We start from the raw sequence: 17,490 nt of genomic DNA on the forward strand, positions 1-17,490 counted from the left end.
ATAATAGTGCACTAAGTATAGTACATTATGCAACGAGCCTATAATGAAGGTAATTAAGAAGTGAGTATGGATATTTATGAAACTCGCTTGCGCTCGTTTCATAATTTTCATACGAGCTTCTTAATTATCATTATAGGCGAGTTTCATACGACTTTTTATGCTCGACTATATTTCTAACTTGTTATTATTAATTTTATTGTATCTGACCTGGAGCCATGTCCCGTATGTTGTGAGATGTGCGCAGACGCGAAAGTATTGATTTTTTCCCAGGAACAGATGTCCACATTGACCTTGCTAGGCCATAAGAACCTACAGAGATAACATTGAAATAAAATTAGACATTGAAAAACGAGATGACAAATTGAATTTATTTAAATACTATTTACAATTAACACTAATTATTATAGTAACAGAACATAACCTTCTGCGACAGTATTGGATTTCCAGCCTCCGTGACTTTTCGCTAATTCTCTTTCGAGTGCATATCCGAGAATAATCGATACTGCGGTTTTATAACGGTAGAAAGCTGACCTGTCACTGGATGAACAGTTGTAACCTGAGTCGTCATTGGCTGAAAGACCTGACCTTTAATGAGTAGGTGTACTTTAATGACATGCATTAAAGGTCTGCTACCAGGTGTATAATCACTACATTTCGGCATGGTCGAGCATAAAATTACTTACAACACAGGTTATAAGTAAATTCTCTACAAACTTGAGATACAGATACTTCTTTTTAAAAATAAGCAACCAATGTTTTCTCATTAATATTTACTTTTTATCATTTAGCCACTTTGTAAAAGAACTGTATGCCTTCTCATACAACAATAATAAACTGAATCAACAAATCGTAACGCAAACAACATTCACTGTATTCCATCAGAATATAAAAAGTGTAAGAAATAAGACTAATGAATACCTTGCCAGAGACTTGCACAATGGCCCAGCCCATGGGCTGCTTCCGCACTGCACCGCACTGGGCTTCACAGTCTCGCAGGTAACAAGCTCGTGACGTCATCGCACTGGCCTGACGGGCTGCTTGCTAGAGGTTTTGTGCTGTGGGCTTGTATCAAGGCATCGAGTTCAAGTCTCCTCTTCTATCAGTTACTTGCATGTGCGTTTCGATCAACGATCAGCTACTGTTTCAAACGTTTTTGTTTCAGTTCTTGATATCTGTTTTTCAAGGTGAGTCCAAATAATGGTGAATCGCAAAGAAAATAACAGTCTCTGTGATTAAGTTTTCCGGAGTGAGATACCGCGGTCTATTTTTACACTGATAGAATGGTAGACCACGGCATCTCAGCCCGGAAAACCTTCATCACAGACGTCGACCGTGGAATCACACATTCTAAAATATAGTCTCTCTCTAGAGAAAAAGTAGTGAAGGAGAAAATTGCTGCTAGAGAATTTTGAAACAACAGAATCTGATGGACATTAAATAGTACCATAGGGACATTTTCTAAATATGCGTTCGACAACAATGGAAAATAATTTAATTTATTATGTTGTCCGATATGCGGGGAACTGTACTCATGCCACATGCGAAGCGAAAGCAAAACTAATGCTCGCAAGCGGAAAAGCAGTAGAATGCAACCAACTGGTAAGTTGATGTCAGTGCAGTTCTGAGGAGTGCGGTGGGCTACGGTGGGCTTCAAAGTCCAGTGCGACGGACTAGGGGAAGCGGCCACATCAAGCTCTGTTTGTCTTTGGTGGACTGGGCTGCTGACGCTACGGAATGACAGTGCTGAGCTGTGGGTTACCGTGCATTACTCTGCTCCTTGTATCCTTAGATTAAATCCGAATGTATTACCGAACACCATTTCAAACAAAAGGAAATATTGTCTCACTCACTGTAAAGATATACATTAGGTGCTAGTTACTGCAGACAAACACATCAGGATGGAGGCGTGAGTGTATTTCTCAGATCTGATCTTAATTTTAAAAATATTCATATTTCATATTTTTTCAAACAGAGCGATTTAGAAATTTGTGCTCTTGAATTAGAAAATTAAACATAATTTCATTATAATATGTCTATATACAGCACCATCTGGAGACTACGAAAATGTTTTACATTTATTTGAAAATACACTGGAATAATTACAGAAACTGAAACGTGAATCCATTATTTGTGGAAATATCAATGTCGATTATCTAAAAGTAAGCAATAGGAAAGATCAACTAAATCCATTGCTAGCATTTTTTAAATTTAATTTACATGTAAATTTTCCGACCAGAATATAAGGGGATTCGGATAATGCAATAAACATACATATCGGAAAAGAAAAAAAAATAGGTTTATCTCAAACAAACCCAATAATTAATGGTATTTCGGATCATGATGCTCAATTTCTAGATGTAAATATTAACACATCTTGAAAAGAACTGTAGTGAGATTCATAAATATAAATAGATAGGCTATCATTAATTACAATAATTTTGAAAGAAATCTTGAAAATAAACATGAAAATTAGTATGTAGTCAAAGTGATATGAACAGTAAATCCAACGAGTTCTATAAAACGTTTCTAAATATTTTTAATCTACTTTTCCTGTAAAGTATGAAAATGCAAAAATATGCAACAATAGCTGTATTACACAGGGTATTAAAATCTCATGCAAAACTAAGAGATCATTATGTATACAGAGCATAAATAATGATGATGGAAACTTAAAACGACACTCTAAAAATTTTAAAAATATTACACAAAGTGATCCAAAAAGCTAAAGAATTTCACTATAATACAATACGATACTGTGATGATAAAATAAAAACAACTTGGAACATAATTTAGAAGGAAAGTGGACGTTTAAAAAGTAAAGTAACAAATTATACCCTTATATCTAACAATACAAAAACGTCAGATCTAAATGAAATTACAAATATATTTAACAAATATTTAAAAAAGGAACAAAAATAATTGCAATTATTAAAAATCTAATGTCAAAAACTCCTTAGGGTATGTTGAAGTTTCAAGCAAAATATTAAATGCGAGTTCATATATTATACATTAGCTGGGATATTAAGTTGTTAAAAAAAATGTTATGTTTTATTTAACGACGCTCGCAACTGCAGAGGTTATATCAGCGTCGCCGGATGTGCCGGAATTTTGTCCCGCAGGAGTTCTTTTACATGCCAGTAAATCTACTGACATGAGCCTGTCACATTTAAGCACACTTAAATGCCATCGACCTGGCCCGGGATCGAACCCGCAACCTCGGGCATAGAAGGCCAGCACTATACCAACTTGCCAACCAGGTCGACTATTAAGTTATTTATGTAACCATTGAATGTTCAATGGTATATTCCCCGAGAGATTAAAATATTCATTGGTTATTCACATCTTCAAAACGGGGAAACAATGTCTATAGAAAATTACAGACCCATATCACTTCTGCCAGGCTTCTCCAAAGTCTTCGAAAAAGTAATGTAGAATAGATTATATCATCATCTAAAAGATACAACATTTTAGTCCCAGAGCAGTTTGGATTTAGGAAAAATAAATGCACGAAATTGCAACATTTAGTTTCACTAACAAAATTCTGGAGGTAGTTAATGAAAAATTACAAGTTGGAGGGATTTGCTGTGATTTAACCAACCCATACGACTGTATAAATCATAAAATGCTGCTAGGCAAATTGGATTATGATGGAATTAAAAAGCTGGATTATGATGGAATTAAAAAGCATTGCACACTAGTGGTTTCAGTTATGTGTCATATTCGTAGATAGCAAACAGTAAGCCGAAATCGATACAACTATGAAATCTATCTCTATATGGGGAACTAATGTATTAATAATGGAATTCCTCAAGGGTCAATATTAGGTCCCCTACTTTCTCTACTGTTCATAAATGATGTTGCCCCCCCCCGTAATAAAAGATGTAGATCATCTCATACTATTTCAGAAGACATAACTATGGTAATTACAGCCAATAACTCCAACACATTCCAAATTTTCAATAAAGACAATTCTTCTCAAAATATATGATTGGTTCTCAGCCAATAAACTAGTATTAAATTGTAGTAACAGGACTAGCATAATCCAATTTAAATCGTGTCAAAATTCAACCTCGCAAATATGAAACCCAATAATTAATAACATGTTCCTAATAGAAACAATAGCAACTAAATTTATTGCCTCACATATCGATAATGTGTTAAATTGAAAAATCATATTAAAGAAATTACCCCCAAGCTAAATTCAGCTTGTTTTGCTATTAGATTTATGGAAGAGATAGTAAATACCAATACCTTAAAAACAATATACTTTGCATACTTCCACTCGGTAATGAGTTTTGGAATAATATTTTGTGGAAATTAATAATACGAGTAGATTTCTACTACTAAAAAGAGTAATTGGAATAATAGTAGGTATATTATTACGATTTACCATGATATTTCCGTGCAGAAATTCTTCATCATCATATGTTTCACTCATCTTTCATCTAATTAATACAGTAGGTACCAAATCTAGGAAATCTTGTAGGACTATTAAAAAAAAACTACAAATAATGCCCAGGGTTTGTCAGTATACTTTTCCACTAATAATCTTCCTCGTATGTATTCGTATAAACTTTGTAACTAATTCAACAGTTCGTAGCATAAATACGTGTAAAAATGACTTTTATACTCCATTGGCAAATGTATTGTGCTATCAAAAAGGAGTGCGTTATATAGCAGTAACAATTTTAATAGCTTCCCTTTGGGTATAAAAATTGGAATCAAAACATAAGATTATTTAGGGCCAAATTAAAGAAGTACCTAATTTCTCATTTCTTCTATACTGTAGGTGAATTCATAACATTCAAGAAAGCTTCATGGATATTTCTGTTTTGTATTAAATATTGATACTAAGACTTCGTGTTGTACTAGTAGACCTAGACTATGTATATTGTAAAACTCTTCTGTATATATTTAAACTAGACTTTGACTATTATTAAGGCTTTTATAGTAATATTAAGATTTTTTTTTCGTTTCACATGTTCTACATTCTAGCTATGAAGCAATGTACGAATACCATGGAATTTAAATAAATACAATATAATATAATACCTTTTTCTAGATTTAAGAGGCAAACATGCCTTTTCTGATCGCGTCTTCAATTTCGTTATCTACTTCATCATCTAAACTGTTATTCTTATAATCCATAATATGTTTTAAATTAAAAATTTTAATTCAATTTCCTACTATATTCCAATAGTTTTTTTTATTTATTTGAACAATTCATTCACATAAAAGACAGTCTTATCCAACAAATAAAACAAAAGAATATAAAAACACGGTCATCTAGAAAATTACACATTGTCTTTAACAAAATGACTAACGTTCAGTTCAAAATTAATAGGCTCCATAACTAAAATACAATATAATATATAAAAAATATATATAATATGATTGTGGATATAATAATATGCAATACACGGGTGTTAAGTGCATCACAGAGTCTGGGGAATTAAAAAAAAACTCGGCATAAGCGCCTCGTTTTTTCAACATTACTCCATCTCTATTATAGATAACTTACTAACCTAGTATCGCAATATGCTATAACAAATGTTAGCTGTACGTTATGTTTGAAATTAATATGTTTTCTAAACATAATATACCTACATATTACGAGTAAAATATTAATAGTTTATTAATCCGTACACATTAAAATAATAAAATATAATGTATAGGCGAATATGGTAGTGTTTTAGAGAAATGTAAATAGTAATTTATGCTGGAGATGCTTATCTTTGATATATATTGACGTACGGTATCTATAAATAACATCTATTTAGGATAACGAGGTTAAGCAATGCTCTGATGTAAATTATGATCCCCCCAGATAGGAACTAATCTTGGATGAAAGGATTTATAGCTTCTTTAACGAAGTCAGGAGCAAAGAAAATGTTTTAGTATAATGCAGACCGTCGTAAATGTAACTAAAACATCCTAATGTCCCTGAAGAAAGAGGGCTTGATTCCAATATTGCTGAAGACCATTTACAGATCTCAGCATGGGAAATCCTCTTCCATTCACTTCGAATGTTAAAGCATATCTTATGCTGTCAGTTCGGCTACGATATGGTAGGGAAACACATTGAAATACAGCCAGAGTAGTTAGAGTGTGTCTTCATTTCTGCTCTCTTTTTATTAAGCAAGAGAAAAATATTCCTCTCGGGCACTGATAAGGGGAACGCAAAATGCAGCAATCTTTTCTGGAAGCTGTATTAAAGGAAAGCTTCTTTCCAAAGTTTCATCAATACGTAATACAAGAGCAATCCTTAAAGATAAAACGAGTAAGTCAGAAGCAATATTGGGGCCTAATCTTATCTACTTTAAGTTGTTTATATACGTTTATACTGGAGATGAACAAAACTAATTCCCGCTCTCGCTTGCTGTGTTCGCTGCATTTCTCTTTCGAGCCTCGGCTCGTCATTCTCGCTAGGCTTCGAGTCTCGCTCGTCATTCTCCAAATAGCATTTGGTCGGCATGGAAAGATTTCGTAACATTGAATAACATACATAATTGAAATAAGTGAAATAAATGTTTAAGTTAAACAAAAAGACAAAACAGAACAATGTCTTAATTATCAAAATATTCTGAAAGAGAGAGAAAAAAAAACAATTCTCAAATAAATTTGCATTTCTAAGAAACATAAAACATGACATTAATATATTTGAGATTGCACACTTGATCTTAAACATATTAAAAGAAAAAGAAAATTCCTAGCCTTCTAATAAGAGCCTAGTAATTAAATAAAGACTGGGGAACGGATTATTACACACTGAAAGGTAGAGATGTTTCAAATAGGCTACTTGATTGTTTATACATATATAACAGTTGACAAAGTAGGTAAAAGTTCAGTCAGGTATAAACAACTGTCGCGATTCAAGGCTGTTTCGGGATTTCGGGAGATGATCAATATCGAGTCTCGGAAGGCTCGGTAGTCTTTACGTCAAGGATACGACTTAATACAACATTGTCGTGCGGGTTTTCGGCTTTGCGGGCGCTGTTAGTCTCGCTTTCTCGATCGTTGTTCATCTCTAGTTTATACGCTATAACAAACTATGCCATATTAATGACAAATTTATCACTAAAATATTAATGTTTTAACTTCACCTTTTACTGATTTGCATAATCTACTAATGCCACATTTTTATTAATATACATTCCTGTCACCAAATTTACAACATTCTTGCTGCAGTCTAAGAAAATAACGAATAAAGGATTTACTTCATTAAAAGAACTGTTTTTAATAACCAGACAGCGGATTTTCGGTCCCTACACAGTGGCAATACGTCAAGTCTCTTTGCATACGGAGGGAGCGTAGCAATGAGTTAAATGACCTCTCTGCAACTGACGTGCACCTAACTTTCAGTATCGGGACCGAAAATACGCTGTCTGTTAATAACCACAGTATTCGAAGTTTATTTACGTTGTGAGTTGTAAGTTTTATTAAGTTAGTTCAGTGAAACTTATCCTTGATTGAATAACTAACTGCTGAGTCGTTTGAGCACTTATTCGCGAAACCTCTTTTTCAAATGCAAGCCCGGTTTATCAAAGTGAATAATTAAAGAATCAACACATGAATTATTAATTTATTTTATTTATTATTATGTTGTCAATTTTATTGGTACAAACAAACACATACATTTCATCACATATTATCGAATAAATGTTGTTTAAAAATCTTTCGTCTTTTCTGTTACATAAGAACGAAATAAAAGCAAACTGTTGTATTGAATTTGGATAGGGTTTTAAATTGTATTATTTTTAATTAATATCCGTTTTTTTGGAAATATGATATTTTAATAAGTATACAATTAACTAATACATATCGAACAGGAACCAAATCCGTTGAATAGCTTGAGAAAAAGGTGTAAACAGACGGTATGAATCTGTTAAATAACTTAAAAGGAAGTGTGTACATACATGTTTAGGGAGATATGTAGCATTCCATAAATCACTTTTCGGCAAAGGAGTGCAAAATACTGTATATATAACTGTGTAAAAACTTGTCTATTGGTAACCTTGCAAACCTTTTCTGTAGTGAGAGACTGAACAGATAAGATTTATTTTGAAGCTATTGGAGCTATTTAGACTTTTCGGTTATAATGATTATGTTTGTTGCAGTGTATTGTTTGTAAAGCTCAAACATTCACTTTAGTTTAAGGTTTACTCAGTGTTTTACAGAATCTAAAAGAAAACTGTAGAATTGTAGAGAGGAAAATGAACGGATAAGGAGAAGAGAACTGTGTTATGTTTAAAACTGTGTGGGGAGCCATTTTCCTTTTGTTTCAGACTATGGTAGTTTTGTCAGTAGGACTTCTTTTTATACTCAAATTTAACTCTCAGGTGAATATAACTAACATGATGAGAAATGGAGTCTCGGAAAGACTTCCTCACTATCTAGATTTTCATCTCCTTTATTCTCACATTCTCTACCTTCTCGTCTATTTATATTGTAATTTTTTTCCATTCGTTTCGAGCCTTCATCGCCAGAGTAGGCTACTTGATATATTAGCTACCATACTATTCAAGAATATTGCTTGATGTAGTAAATCATATCAGGACATATTTTATCAATAACAGATTGAAACAAATATAATAAGCACTCTTTGAAACATGATTTATATAAAACTTAATTGTATTTCAAATTTCGGTGTAACATTATCGAATTCACAGGCTATAGTCCCGAGTTCAAACTCCCACAAGCTCAACAGGTGTTATGATGTACAAGGACAATTTTGTGGTATTTCCGTTTCCTTTGCCATATGTAATGCTAGCAGTTTGCCATCATTTCCACAATTGTCATTCATCTTTTGGGTAGACGTTTGAAGCTTGGCGCCTCACAGCCAATGAAGTTGAAAGTACATACATATGCATAAAGTTACGCAACTTTCACATGTAAATGGCAAAATATTTGGTACATATATTTTACACTTCCTCAACTCACGTTTGATCACTTCTCAATAATTTTGCTGTTTATGATAAGTGAAATTTATGTGTGTAGCTTATCTTGTTTAACCCACCAGCGCTTGGGCTAATTATCTGGTTGGGTTTTTCCGAGGTTGTCTCTAACCGTAAGGCGAATGTCAGGTAATTTATGACGAATCCTCAGCCTCATCTCACCAATACAGTTTTGCTATCACTAGTTCTATCGACGCTAAATAACCCTGTAGTTGATGCAATGTTGTTAAATAACCAAGTAAACAACCGCAGTGAACGGATTTTGTTTACAATATCTATGCACAAATATTCCATTATTTATCACCTACTAGGTGAGTGGATGCTGAGTAACTTGAACCCGGCGACACGACTCTCGGCCGAGCCACTCGTATACTCTGATTACACTACTTGCGATCGGTAATACACAACATTGTTCGCACACAACAAACTGTAAAGCCTGGTGCTGGAGAAATTTCTATTTTCTACCATTTTTAAGTTAGTAACCTCACACTTTCTACACCTCATCTTCTTCCTTTTAAAATAAAAATTAGCATATTTTCAAAATATATCTCCTCTTACAAAATTTAAGGGTCATTTACTGTTTTTACGACATCTCTGATATTTTTGGAAAAGCACGCAATAGTCTGAATATTACATTTAAACATCACGTTTATGTAGCAACGTATATGTTGAACAGAACGACGAACGTAACGAAATACATATAAAGAAGGGGATTCCCTTTTGGAAAGAAATTTCGAATAAAACAAAACTGCATACATGATCAGCTGTCGTTACATTCGTATAAATAAATAAAATAAAGAATAATACTGTACTTATACGGTTGTCCGTTCAAAACACTTGTGCTAGTTGAAAATAGAACTCCATTGTAGGTTCTTAGCTATTAGTAAAATTCCTAGCTAGAATAAGAATGTCCACGATCAAGTATTTTTCCATTGAATTCATTGATAATGCCCAAAATAAATCTCTCTTGTTCCATGGCGTTTATCTTCTTCAATGGAAAGAAACAACTCTCAGCCATGAAGCTTGCACGCTCAACGCTAGATGCATGTACACGAGAAGCGAATGAGGATTCTGATCGTCAGACGAGTGGTAAGGCAGTTGACTCACCTTGCTGGTCTGAAAGGAAATAAATGCGTGTTACTGTTAAACGAATCGCTGTTAAGAATTTATTGAAATTCAATAAATTGAAAGAAGTAACAATCAGACTTCATTCATTCATTCATTCATTCATTCATTCATTCATTCATTCATTCATTCATTCATTCATTCATTCATTCATTCATTCATTCATTCATTCATTCATTCATTCATTCGTAGTTTTCTGCCCATTGGCAAGTCCTTCAATGTATCCCAGCGTTCTCTAGTTTTCCCTCTTTTTCGCCCTCCTCTTAGTCTCCTCATTCTATCATTCATATATCTTAGTGTTGTCTATGATCTGATATACCTTCTTCTGCCTCGATTTTTTTTCCTTTCACCATTTCTTCTAGTGCATTCTTCAGTATACAGTTTCTTCTTAGTCAGCGGTCCAACGAATTTATTTTTCTCTTTCTGAACAGTTTCAGCATTATTTTTTCCTATCTTCATTTCTTTCTTTGCCTCTCCATTTCACACTTTTCTATCTTCTCCATAACGAAATTTCAAGTGGTTCTAGTCGTTTCTTTAACTTCGTTGTAATACCCGTGTTTCTGCCCAATAAATGTCACACTCTATTCAAAGCACTTCACTAGTCTCCTTCTTAGTTGTTTTCCAAAGGTATACCGAATATTCTCCTCTTCCTACTAAGAGTTTCCTTTGCCATTGTTATCCTCCTTTTTTGACTTCTTGATAGCAGTTTATGTTTCTACGTATAGTACACTAGTTATACTTGTCCACTTAGTCTACTGCCTCATTTCGAATTCGCACTTTTACTTTCTGTATTTTTCTTCCGACTACCAAAGTTCCCTATCTTGCCCTTCTGCCTGTTTCACTTCCCTCTGATGTTCCTTTTTCTATCTTGATTTGGACGCTTTTCATATAAAAATTACTTATTAGCTTCCTCTCTTTCCAATCCACAACAATTTTCTTCAGGATTTTCTTTAAGTTTATTCCAATCCACTCTGTGAAATGTCTTTTGCAAGCTTACAAATAGAAATGGAGTGAATTAATGGAATATAATAATGGTTTCTTATTCAAAATAAAAACAGAAATTACTTCAATATATGTTTTTATGTAAGCTTCTTATTGAACGTATTATTTCCGGGTCAAAATACAGTAATTTCGGCAGTTCTATAGTGTTAGTATGGACATTTTTCATTTTCCTTACAGCGGTTTTTTTTTGCAATTTTTTTCTAAAAATCAAACTTACAAAGCTGCTTTTTGAATGTCCACGCCTCATACATACATATATAAGCATTTCGATATATACTGCTATAAATGTCTGACTTCTGAAATACTGTAGCTACTGCACTTTATATAACATTTCTACTCGTAACACACTCGTTGAAACGTAAATCTGTCGTTAGTGAATCTATTTGTATTGTATCTGTGTATATGTGTGTGCATACACCAGTACGTGCGATTTCAGCAATGGATAAATGTAGGCCTATATTTTTTGTTAGCGTGAAGAATTGGCAACAAGGGAGACACATGAAGTTCAGACTTTCTTGACTTGTTTGTTTCATAAAAAAAAATTAAATCAGAAGTAATGTATATAACTATATATTCAGACATTTATATGGGACAATATGAAAATAGTAACATTCTATCATAATGTACATGTCTGTTTGCAAAACCCACCATGATTAGAATATTTGTAGTTCACAAAATATGTTTAATAACATAATAATTCAATGTGATACAGTCATGTTACAATCTAAATAAATGATAGAAAGAAGACGCATTTACTTGGTCCTATCAAACATCTTCAGGACTGGGTTGCAGTTAATTCGTGTCATTCCAAGGGAAACTTTGGTTCGTTAGAGAATTAGATCGAGAAAGATTTTGAAGAGTGAATCGTTTGTTGAAAAATAAGTTATAACAGCATGGGGTCGATACAAACGGCAATAAATTAATTCAAATTGAGGAAAGTAATAGTTTCCCGATTCAAGAAGGATTCGGACCTACCTAGAATAATTTCATATTAAACGACATTGCAAGAAACGTTGATGTGTCATAGCTTCGAAACTTGGAACAGCCAAGTAACGTATTGTTGCCAATGAGGTAAAATGTACTTTATCTAATTTAAAACGAAAAGACGTCAGATATATTGTATCCAAGACTTCATTTGAGGTCTTCCATCAGTACTACCGGTACCGTGATCTAAACACTTCGAACAGTATTAACAATACATACTCTGACTTTGAAATAATAAAAATCATAGAATAAATGTATAATGAAATCCATTATTGAACAAAAACAGATACACCAAAACTATTTTATTTAAACTGACACAACAACATACGTAAGATGAAGTTAATGTTCGTCATTGACACCTTATTATTAATACAATGTATCTAACTTTTTTTACAACATATGCACACAGGAAATCAAAAGAAGGCTAGCCCTGGGTTAAAAGACATCTTGGAGTTTAAAGTACATTGTGACTCACAAATAAACCCAATAAAAAACAAAGAAAGAAAGAAAGAAAGAAAGAAAGAAGTTACTAGAGAAGTGTGTGATCCTGTCCTTCTATATGGTTGCTAAACATGGTCACGAACAGAAAAGGAGGAGAAAATGATTCAAAGATGTAAAAGAAAATTGGAACGCATTATTACAAACGTCACCATGAGAGCAGAATACTTGTAAATTATGGTTTATTTAACGACTCTTGCAACTGCAGAGGTTATGTGAGCGTCGCCAATGTGCCGGAACTTTGTCCTGCAGGATTTTTTTAACGTGCCAATAAATCTACTGACATGCGCCTGTAGCATTTAATGCCATCGACCTGGACCGGGATCGAACCCCAACCTCGAGCGTAGAAGGCTAGCGCTATACCAACTACGCTACCGAGGCCGACGGCAGAACTCTTAGCACCGATATAAGGAAGAGGGTGGGCATGACTGACGTGGTGACGCACAGGTTAGGCGGAAACTGCACACTTTGATCCGGAAACTGCACACTTTGATCTGAAAACTGCATACCGCTTTTCGAGGGACCCACTAATTCTACCCGGATACCGCACACTGATCCATGAGGGTTTTACTAATCTTACTCAGAAACTGCACAATTTACAAAATATATTTCTTTTGCATTGAAACTTCGCTTACTTCCTTCCGTCATTGCTTTGCAATTTAATATGTCTCAGTTTGACATCATCGATGACTTCTTTTCGTAGCTGCATTAATTATTTGGCTACCGGTACTTAATTTGCTAATGTCCACCACATGTTACGCTCACAGCGTTCTCTAATAATTTTCATATTGTTCAGCAAGCTATAAATTTTTGCATTGCATTTTCTAACACAACACCTCCACATCTCTACATCACTTCATAATTTTTCAATTCCTTGGCTTTATAAAATTTACAGTCGTCATATAAAAAGTAAATCCGTGGCGCTACAGCCCATGAAAGTCAAAACCGATCAGCCGGCTGTTGGCCTCACGTCCACATGCCAAAGCAGAGGTGGACGATAATCCAACCAGAGGTATCGTGTGGTTAGCACGATGATCCCCCAGCCGTTATAGCTGGTTTGCGAAACCTGATTTTCGCTACCTATCGTAGCTCCCCAAGTGCATCACGATGCTGGATGGTCACCGGTCCCATATACTGGCCGAAATTTCATGAGAAAATTTCTTCCCTCACGAGGACTCGAACCAGCGCACGAGTCCTAGGCAGGATACCTTAGACCACGATGCCACGGCGCGGGACACAGTCCTCATATACCAGCACTAAATCTCCACGTTCACTTTCAGATATAAACAAACGCTACATATAGAACAAAATTAAACAGTTTGATAAATTAAAACTATGTATAGTAGGCGTATCTGCAAAGCAGGTAGAAAACATTTTGGTGTGCAATTTCCATATTGCCGTAATCCAGGTAGAAAATATTGGTGTGGAGTTCCTATATGACCGAAATACAGGTAGAAAATTTTGGTGTGCAGTTTCCGACGTCCGGACGCACAGTGGGGTATTTCCACCAATAAGTTAGCCAAAATTATTTTCTTTCATAAAATAGGCTAGTTAAAAATATATTATAATATAATATCATTTAAGGAACATATTAAGAAAATTGATGCGCTTTTGGGAAAAAATTGAGTTAAACTTTATAAAAATGACGACAGCATACCGACAAAAGTGGAAATGAGATGGCCACGAGTGCAAACTTAAAAAGTGGGACGACGTGGGCACTGGCAATAACGACGTGGGACCGAAGAATGGGAAAGAGGAAGAACGGCAGACAACGCTCACGTTTGAAAGACATCTTCAAGAAGAACCAGCGTAGCAAATTGCAGAACTGGAAGGAGGGTGGCCAGTTTGAAATAAGTTGCACTAGGGACTAGGAACAATACTGAGAGGATGACAGACTTAGATAAATGTGCATAGACCTAACCCTTGTCAGCAGTAGTTAGCTAATAAAGAAAGCTAGTCCTGCGTATGCAAGAAACCCTAGCCATAAAGGGATTCTGTCGGCTTATCTTATCTTTATGAAGGCTTAAAAACTCTACCGACAGCGTAACTAATTATAACTTACATATGTACAGTCCCAGAAACAAAAAAATGGCTACACTCTTGAAGCTTGTATAATACTACGTAATTTTTTTTTCACTTCATTTCATTACTCTTCAATGTATTTTCATCTCATATTTCTCCGAAATCAAATTGTACTTTATTTTTAAATTTATCATTGTTCCGTATTCTCTCCGCAATCACATTGTATTTTTCATTTAACCTCTGCTTTGTATTCTGGATCCTAATGGTCAGCAGTAGATTTCGGCCAGATGTCCCAAATTGTGGAATTTGTTGTAGAATACGATTCACACCACAACGATTTAACAACGGTTTTCAACAAAAAGTACTACATTAATCGGAACATAAGATGAAATTAATAGGCCTACCTAAGAATCATTAAATAAAAAAGATGCAGTAAGACAACCTCGATTATGACAATTCATCGCAAGTATTGCGATAGCTTTGTGCTAGCGTGCTAGCTCTCAGACTATGAGATACTATTGAGGAAGAATTTCTTAATTAGTTAATTAGACTATACAGGTTAATTTCGTTTCGTCTACTATTAAGAATAGATCAATTTTCATTGCATCTTTTCAAATGGTTTTCGGGTTACGACAACAATTGAAGTAAAATGAATTTCAATAACTGCCAATGTGATGCCTGATTTTGAGCTCTGCAACTGTGCAATGCGTAGAATCTGGAATCTGAAAATTAGAAAATTTAGGCTGGCCATATTTTTTTTTCTAGAACTGTACATGTCCAAATCTTAACGTGCGTAAATAGACTTTCTCTATCCATTGTATTTTTAAACATGTATTACTGACACCAATCTCAAATCACAGGAAAGGTTATCTGTAACTGACAGAATGTACTTACATATTTTAAATTGTTAATTTATTTACTTCTCAATTATAGACGCTGCGTTAGGAGAATGGCCTAGAGCATCGGCTTTCCGCGCTGTTGGTTTGAATCCCGATGTATCTATATAGAATTAGTGTTACACAAACAGGATGCTTGGTGGTAGGATTTTGAAGCACTCCGTTTCCCTTACAGACATTAAACCATTCCTCCGTTAATCAACATAACGTTACTATGGCTAGAAGATAGCAAGTTTCGTCACACCCAGAAGGGAACACTTCTGTCCATTGGACAAAAAAATTTACGCGTTTTCGGAAGCATTTCAGTTCAATTTGAAGACTTTAGATTGAAAACACAGATGTATAAAGTAATAACATACAGAAATTTAGGATAGAAAATACGTGTTATTTTAATGCACTTTTCTATTTTTTGTAACGTATATGTCATTGTTACAGCTAGGCCACATTGTATAAATCACCGGCGTAGCTCAGTCGGCTAAGGCGCTTGCATGCCGATCCGGCACTGCACTCGGGCACGGGTTCGATTCCCGCTTGGCCTGATTACCTGGTTGGGTTTTTTCCCCAGAGGTTTTCCCCAACCGTAAGGCAAATGTCAGGTAATCTAAGGAGAATTCTCGGCCTCATCTCGCCAAATATCATCTCACTATCATCAATTTCAACTAAAATGAATAACCTCAACGTTGATAAAGCGTCGCTAAATAACCAATTAAAAAAAGAGCTGGATATAATTTAAATTGGTGTCAGAGAGAAAACAATACAAGTACACAATATTTTTCATCACCTTATGCATAATGTAACGAAAAGAGAATTATTAGTCTGCTTTCGGAATATGAAGAATAGTATCAAGCTCTCTTCCTCGCATTGCGATCGAACTGAAAACTGACACAGCCTGTTATTTTCTACTGTTGACAGCGTCTGTGTAGGCCTACGCATGAGAGTCTGTGTGGATATATGTTGAAAGTAGGCGGATCTGAAGACACTTTCATTTTTTATGTATAAATATATAAAATTATTTTCTTTATAAAAAGTTCACCTTTAACCTCTTCTGTACCCCTTTTACATTTTCGTACAAAGGCCCAGATTAAGTAGGCGCTGGTAAAGTTGCGCGAGGCTTTTACATGAACTCTCCCTCCTGTTTCATCGGAGGTAATTGAAAATTCCTGAAAGTTATATTGCATTTATTATATACTTTAAAATATAATGCCTACTAGTTTACTTATAATAAAGGAACCAGCGAAGTATTCCTATAGGGAGGAGGGTTGATATTTATGAAGTTTGTGATCGAAGAATATGTTGTGTACAAAACTTCGTCTACAAGAACTCGGAAAAAAATACGGTCAGAATTAAGACTAACGATAGGAGCTCAGAACAAGTATATTGAAGATATTGGCTTTGAGAAATTGGAAGTGAACCTAGAGGAAAAATAAAGAAATGCTTCAATGCTTCTGTCTTTAATGAAACTCTGTATACTGAAGCAACTTTAAAACTTTAAAAGTAGTGCAAAGAAATTTCACTTTCTGAAGTCCCTGTGTTAAAAATATAGAGCGTATATCAAACATAGTAATTATCCGAGATGAAATCCTGAAAAGTGCAAGGAAGAAAGATATTGAGACAGTTAATCTTTAGCAACTCTCATTTCTACTTCAAAAATTTCAGCAATTCACAAATTAGATAGGCGCACGAAAGCTACTGCACTGTATCACCTTCACAGAATGACCAACTCTGTATGGTTTTCATTCTAAACTTCCTATGAAGCATGTAACCACAGAAGTCCCTGCAGTCGATGCGGGTGGCTAAGTATTCTGATATGCACCAAGCAAATAAAGTAGCGTTTATAAAAGTCCTGTATTAAAGCTCTGTTATTGCGAATACCAGGTGAACAGGAATGTCTCTTGGTATTAAATACGAGGAAAGAAGGTAGGCCAAATATAAAATTACATTATTTATCCAACTATGATAATTCATTTTGTCAGGTAGTTCTGTACCTTGGGGCAAGACAATGGTGTCAA

General features: G+C 34.6%; 1 protein-coding gene across 1 annotated transcript in view; it reads left to right on the forward strand.

Moving 5' to 3' along the window:
- Positions 1 to 937: 937 nt before the first annotated feature.
- Positions 938 to 17,490, forward strand: part of LOC138709948 (protein O-mannosyl-transferase TMTC1-like) — a 1,156,611-nt gene continuing 1,140,058 nt past the window's right edge. The window contains exon 1 of the mRNA XM_069840633.1: positions 938 to 996. Within this exon, the coding sequence (XP_069696734.1) occupies positions 938 to 996 (59 nt within the window). The remainder of the gene's footprint in view (positions 997 to 17,490) is intronic.

This window comes from Periplaneta americana, chromosome 12 (assembly GCF_040183065.1).
Source record: "Periplaneta americana isolate PAMFEO1 chromosome 12, P.americana_PAMFEO1_priV1, whole genome shotgun sequence".
NCBI classification, from domain to species: domain Eukaryota; kingdom Metazoa; phylum Arthropoda; class Insecta; order Blattodea; family Blattidae; genus Periplaneta; species Periplaneta americana.